The 7,413-nt window shown below is 28.6% G+C and overlaps 1 protein-coding gene and 1 long non-coding RNA gene across 2 annotated transcripts; both read left to right on the top strand.

The window, feature by feature from the left end:
* Nucleotides 1-6: 6 nt before the first annotated feature.
* On the top strand, nt 7-795 carry LOC106790964. Its single transcript, XR_001382141.1, has 2 exons — nt 7-134; nt 677-795. It is a non-coding gene; the product is annotated as an uncharacterized LOC106790964 (long non-coding RNA).
* Nucleotides 796-2,110: 1,315 nt separating this feature from the next.
* Nucleotides 2,111-5,056, top strand: LOC106790963. Its single transcript, XM_014756253.1, has 2 exons — nt 2,111-3,422; nt 3,736-5,056. Exons 1-2 carry the CDS (start codon nt 2,121-2,123, stop codon nt 3,892-3,894), a joined length of 1,461 nt encoding a protein of 486 aa, XP_014611739.1. The 5' UTR covers nt 2,111-2,120; the 3' UTR covers nt 3,895-5,056.
* The last annotated feature ends 2,357 nt before the right edge of the window (nt 5,057-7,413 follow it).

Raw genomic sequence — 7,413 nt, 5'->3', positions numbered from 1 at the left:
AATAATCGTGATGCATTTGGTCATCCTATCAAGACGAGCCCTACGAAAGGGCTTAGGAATAAATGTCAGAAGAAAAATGTTAAGACCGAAGAAACGCGTRCTGTGACGCAGACTCCGTCCGCAGTATTAGGTTGGTGCGTATGAAATGTCGAATTTTTAAGTGAATATATAAAACTATATATTACGTTTCTCAAAACCTGTTTATTTAATCAAAGTAAACTCTATTTGCTTTAATACATTTTTCTCAACGAGATTTTAATACATAAATGCCTGTCTAAGAAAAATTCTGATCTTTGATTTCAATAAATTGCGACATGGAATTTTTCAGACTGTCTTTATTTTCATACTATTCAGCGTATAGAAACTGTTCGATATGTTTAAAAAAATTAAAGCTAGTTAATAAAAGATCCGGTAAATAAGATAGGTGCTGCAAAATTTGATACTGTATTTCATTTGTAAAACTTAGATCAATAATAATGAGTATACTTTTAACCGATCCAGCATATTTTGCTTGGTTTGCTAGTAAACATTCAAAAATCAAATCGCTAGCATATGCAGCATTGGGAGTGTTTACGACAGAAGTAACAATAGATGAAAACCGTTTCTCAATTTTAATTTGAGTTCTTTCAGGTGCTATTTTGAAACAAGAAGTTGCTTATTGGTGTTGATTTTCTAGAACTGAGAATTTTCCACGTTAAGAAAGGAGCCCCTTAAAATGACCAAGACAATATGGTAAAGATAGAAAAAGTGGTAATTGCAACTGTGAGTATAAGACGAAGAAACTGTGTTGCAGAAGATAYAATATTTGGCAGTAAATAAGAGAGAAATTGTCTATCGATAAAAAAACGAATGGAAAAGCCAAAACATACGATGAAAAACGAACTATCTCGTCCGGAAGTCCTTATCAGTGATTTGCCAGGTGCAGTAACAGACCAGTAATGGAATCGAAAACGACTATTAATACATGAGGATTCTAACCACATGTAGTATTTAAAGTGTAACCCTGGAAAATAGAATAAATAATATGTTTTACAACTATTATAAAGACGGTTAGTCATAGAATAACAGCAATGACCGATCCAAATTTATAAAAACTACTCCTTACCCTAGTAAAGACACTTTTTACAGATTTATAAAACAAATCAACTTGACAAATTCTTAGCTATACTGAAAAGAAATATTAGATAAGTTAACAACCTATGCTTCAAAAATAGAAGATAATTACTAACCTTTGGTAGAAAAATATCTCTTTATCAAAAGAAAGATTTATTGCTATGTAATGTATCGCTTTTACTTTGATGGCATGCCATCAGAATAAGCAGAATAATAATACGATTCTAAACGACTTAAGGACATTTTCCCAGAATTACTCTTGACTGCTTGTAAAATTAAAGTAAGCGAACTATATTTTGAATAATAATAAATTTATGAAATATTTTTATTAAAATTCTAATTACATCTCTCACTGAAATGTATTCCTTTTTGTTTAATGTCGTTGTTAATACACCGTTAAAGAAATTAAAGTTCATCGAAGAAAGACTTGACATAAAATATTTGAAATTAGGCATACATAAGAATGTAAAAAGCATAAGGAATGAATACTTGTTTTTATGGTTAATCTTTTTGCTTTGACTTTGGCTTCTAGTCTATATATATAAAATCATAACGTCATCAAAAGGATTCAATAACTGTTACACATTTAAATTTGTTATATACATTATTACTGGTAAATGTATTATTATTTCTACTGAGGACAAATGTAGAGTATTGAATATTTTTCCCTCTTCACTCCTATATAAAAGCAATAAGGTTTAAATAGTTAGTCGTTAAGAATATGTTGAACTGTTAAATCATTACTTAAAGTAATATAAGTTTTAACGTTTATTTTCATTAACTTTACAGTTTTTGAAATTAATTTTAATATACATTAAAAACTTATATCTTTTATTTATATATACATGTAAAAAAAATAACGGAAAATTTAAATCATATACGTGTTCTTAAAAGAAAAGTGAATTAAGGTTATTGCCAAAGCAAAGAAAAATCAGAACAGATAACTTTTACAATATTATCGATTTTTGTGCAAAAAGAAATATAAAGCGTTTTTTATTTAAAAAATAATGAGTAACGAGGATTTATTACCCGAAAATAATGAAGAAACTGATTATGAAAAACGAGTTCTGCTATTGCTACGTCCTTACAAAAAGTTGAATAAATATTCGTTTTGTTTGTGGTTAAATAAATTTGAGTATATAGCAGATATGATCGAGATACCAAACGATAAAATGGTTGAAATTTTTAATAAAATGGTGGATAATAATGTCCAAGAAGTTATCAAGCAAAACAACCCTTCTGTCAACTTCTCTGCACTTTCATACGAAGAAATAATAAACCAATACTTTCGTTATTTTACTACTATGGATGTAAAGTATGTACACAGAATTCGATTTGTACAGCGATATCAATATAAACAAGAGCCGTTAGAGATATATGCTAACAGTTTACATAAAATATATAATAAGTGCGAGTATAGAGATGAAAGAGAAAAAAAATTATGTGACAAATTCATTAATGGAATCAGAGACAATGAAATTAAAGCTCATATAAAAAAACTTTCTATCTTACCATATAATGAAACTGTAGAAAAGGTCCTTGAAATAGCAGAATTTGAAGGACTAAATAATCGTGAAAGTGAAACTCATCCAACAATCAATACTTACAGTCCCGAAAATGAAGGTCTATTTTACGTGTGGTTAAATAAATTTGAGTATGTTGCAGATGTTCTCAATGTATCAAATCATAGAATGGTTGAATACTTTAATACTATGGTCGATGATAACGTTCATACGAATGTCAAAAATGCCAACCCTTCTATCAACTTTTCTGAACTTTCATACGACGAGATAATAAACTATTACCTTAAATATTTTGCTTTTGCCGATGAAACTGACTTACACAGAAAACGTTTTCTATGTCGTAAACAATATGAACTAGAGGCGATACAAAATTATGCTGTAAGATTACGAAAAATATATGCTAGATGCCATTATAACGATTACCTAGAAGGAAAACTAAGTAAACAATTTCTTCATGGAATCCGCGACAGAGTAATAATAACTGTCTTTAAAGTACAAAATTGTTTATTGTACGTTGACATTGTATCAATGGCCATTGAGTTTAAAAAATTGAATGAAAGAAATACTTATAAAAATCAAAATTTTTTATTGATTGATACTTACAGTCCAGTGTATGATGGTTCGTTTTTTGACTGGTTAAATAAATTTGAGTATATAGTACACATTGCTAAAAGAGAAGATATGAGCATTCTTAAAATCTTTAATGAAAGGGTTGATAATGATATCCATCTTGAGGTCCAGGAAGCTAACCCTTCTATCAACTTCTCAGAACTTTCATACGACGAGGTAATAAACTATTACCTTCAATATTTTGCTTTTGACGATGAAACTGATTTACACAGAGGACGGTTCCTGTGTCGAAGTCAATATGAAACTGAAACGATAAAAGAATATATTCATAATTTAAGGAAAATATATAATAAGTGCAGTAATTTAAATGACCCACAAAAAATAATATGCCAACGATTTCTTGATGGAATCTATGACAAAGAAATAAAAACTATTCTAAAAAAGTTTCCTAGCTTTTCATTTGATGAAATAGAACAATTTGCCATTGAATTAACAAAATTTAAAGACATAATTTTCCATCTGAATCTAGGTCTTACACGGATTCCTACATTCCATCCGGAAAAGGGAGAACTTTTTTATGTCTGGTTTAACAAATTTGAGTATGTCACGGATACAATCATGCTACCAGATGATGAAATTATTATATTTTTTAATTATATGGTCGATAATGATGTTCATACGCATGTAAAGAATGTCAACCCCACTATCAACTTCTCTGAACTTTCATACGACCAGATAATAAATTATTACCTTTTTCATTTTGCATCTGTCGGTGAAACTGACTTACATAGAAATCGTTTCCTGTGTCGAAATCAATATGAACAAGAAACGATAGAAAGATATGCTGAAAATTTGCAGAAAATATATTCGAAGTGCAATAATGCCAATACCTCAGATAAACAAGTATGCGAACGATTTCGTGAAGGACTCCTGGACGATGAATTAAGAATTTATTTACGTAAATCTCGTGACCTATCATTTGACGTATCTGTAGCAATGGCACTATCATTTTACAGTGAAAAAATTCAAGTGTAATAATTTGTTTAAAATTGAATAGAAACACGTAAAGAATTACAGGTACTACAACAATAAACGAATAAAATAAGATAAATGGTTTGTTATTCTGGGTAATTTTTTGTGTTTTATAATTTAATGTAAACCAAGAAGCTATTTCTTTATCCTGAAGCAGTATTCTTGCACGTTTTTGAAAAAGTTCAATATTTGGATTTTGAACTCATATAATATTGAAAATATATTTATATATACGACATACAAATATGTTCTCGACAATATACTTTTGTAAAAATGAAATATGTAGACGAAAAGGGATAATTTTTATGTGAAAATAATTTTTTTTTTACTTAAAATTTTTACTAAAAATATACAATTTATATGATTTTTATGTATGTGTGTGGTGACGAGTAAGATAAATCTTTAGTATGTGTGAGACATAGAGATTGAGATTATTGAATGAAAGGCCGGAGAGGGAAACCGACTCAAAAATGTAATCATCGAATAACGATAGACTTTCTTACAGCGAAACATAAACGGTGCATAAAAAAGAATAGGTCTAGAAAGGCATTTAACGTCTAATAGTTAAACACTGAACTCGTTTTATTGCTTTAGTATTATTTTATAATTTTATTTTTGAAAATATATTGCATCTTTGTGACAGGCTCTCTTATTAAACGAAAGTATCATCAAAATTAACGGAACTCTCTTTTTTTCGCCAGATATTACGTAGGGAGACTGAATAAAGAGATAGGACTCTACATTCGTGTAGGGACTCATTATGAATTATTTTATAGGAGGCCTTAATTAAAACTTTTAAATGTATAAAGTCGAAGCAGACCTGGCCATTATTTTATATCTATTAAATTTATACTGGAGAGTAATTAATAATTATAAGAATATTATGAAAACATTTTTACGTCAATATCATAGAGTTCGTTTATTATATAATACATCATCAGAAGGATAAAGAAACTGTTTATTTTGTTCCACATTTAAATTAAATATATTATATTACATGAAATGTTTATTGTATTCCTTGTCACTTTTATTATTACCCCTACCAAGGACTAATGTAGTACGTAGAATAAATTTCCCTTTCCACACATTTCTATCTAAAAACAATAAAGTTTAAATTAAATTGTCGTTAAGCATACGTAAAACTGTTAAGATTCTAGTTAAGCAGTTACACGTTTAATCTCGTTAATTTTATAGTTTTTAAAAATAATTTTTAATATTCGTTACGACACGGAGATCGGTTACTTCTTTATAAATGTCAAAAATATCGTACAAAATATAAAACGTATACGTGTTACTAAAAGAAAATTATTTCGAATTACATTACAAAAAGTGTATTACTATTATTGGTAAGAGAGAAAAAAAAATTCCATCAAAAAACTTTCAACTGATTATATATTTACGTAAAAAAAAACAGTCATAAAGAGGGTTTTCTCTTGTGAAAAAAAAAGAAATGAGTAAAGAAGATTCAATCGACATTGATAATCACTTAATCTGGTATCTAGATCAATTTAGTAGACTGATGCCAATTTACGATTCAGAAAAAGAAGATTTTAATTGCTGGTTAAATAGATTTGAATACGCAGCAGATCTTATAATTATACCAAAATATCAAATGGGTAAAGTTTTCTTAAAAATGGTTAATAATAATGTTCGTGAACGTATCCAGAATAATTATCCTGCCATCAATTTATCTAAACTTCCATACAAGAAGATAATAGACCATTACCTTCGTGTTTTTTCTCCCAATGAATATTATCTACACAGAGGACGTTTTAAATGTCGTAAACAATACAAAGAAGAATCGATAGAGAGATATGCTGATAGATTACGAAAAATATATAATATGTGCTGTTATAAAAGTGACCAAGAAGAAGAACTATGCGCACAATTCATTAATGGCATCTTCGATGAGGATATAAGAAATAAATTAAGTAAAATTCCTAAATTATCATTTAAAAAAACCATAGCAAAAGCCATTGAATTTTCAAAATATGATTTAATGGAGTATTTTGTAGATCAAGCTCATTTAGAGATTGATACTTACAATCCAAAAACCGGAATTCCTTTTCATGCTTGGTTAAATAAATTTGAATATCTAGCAGATAGTATCGGGGTAGAACATGATAAGATGATTAAATTTTTCAATAGAATGGTAGATACTGATTTCCAGATGAGTGTCAAGGAATTTTTCGGTTCTAAGCTCTATAACTTGTCATATTCAGAATTAATAGATAGTTATCTACGTTTATTCTTTAGCAATGAAATTGATTTACACAGACCACGTTTTCTTTGTTGTAAACAATATGAACAAGAATCGATAGAGGAATATGCTAATAGATTAGTATATATATATAATAAATGCTGTAAAACCTATCAAAGTGTCCCAGAAGAAGAACTATGCGTACAATTCATTAAAGGAATCAGGGACAATATTAATAAATCTTTTTTATGTTTTACTCGTGGTTTAACATTCAATGATATGGTAAAAAAAGCCATTGAAGTTTCAAAAATTGATTTAACGAAGTATATGGTAGATCAAGCTCTTACAATGATAAATATTTACAATCCAGAAAGTCGAGTTGATTTTAACGATTGGTTAAATCAATTTGAGTATGTAGCTGATGTTCTTGGGATACAAGAATCTGAAATGGTTACATTTTTCAAGAATATGGTGGATAATAAACTCCAAATGCGTGTCGAGGAGCAATCCCCTGCTGTCAATTTCTCTGAAATTTCTTACAAAGAGATAAGAGACCAGTACGGTAAAGTTATTTCCCAATCCAATGTAATTTCTTCATATAGAAAACGTTTCAATTATCGGTATCAATTTCCACGAGAAACGGTAGAAAAATATGCTAAAAATTTAGAAGAAATATATCACAAATGCGGTTATGTAACTTGCTTTGAAAAAAGATTATCCAAACAATTCCTTAAAGGACTCCGGAACACAGAAATGAAATGTTATTTAAGTAAATATCATAAATTATCTTTCTGTAATGCAATAAAAATTGCAATTGAATTTGAAAGGCAAGAAGAAACATTTAAAAAGTGAATAATCCGTCTTAAATGAACTGCTTGCCTCAAACAGTAAATAAATAAAACAGAATAATCGAACGTATAATCAGCGTTAATTTAAAATGTTAATTATTCATTAAAATAATCAATTAATCAAATA

Source organism: Polistes canadensis, unplaced genomic scaffold (assembly GCF_001313835.1).
Source record: "Polistes canadensis isolate GaletaPanama2010 unplaced genomic scaffold, ASM131383v1 scaffold_273, whole genome shotgun sequence".
Classification (NCBI taxonomy): domain Eukaryota; kingdom Metazoa; phylum Arthropoda; class Insecta; order Hymenoptera; family Vespidae; genus Polistes; species Polistes canadensis.
This window is presented reverse-complemented; position numbering and strand designations above follow the sequence as displayed.

Excerpts from the sequence above, each read along its gene's own strand:
- LOC106790963 (XM_014756253.1), top strand. The coding sequence starts at position 2,121 with ATGAGTAACGAGGATTTATTACCCGAAAATAATGAAGAAACTGATTAT. Across the intron at positions 3,423-3,735 it reads CAGAACTTTCATACGACGAG|GTCTTACACGGATTCCTACA; the intron begins GTAATAAACTAT and ends ATCTGAATCTAG.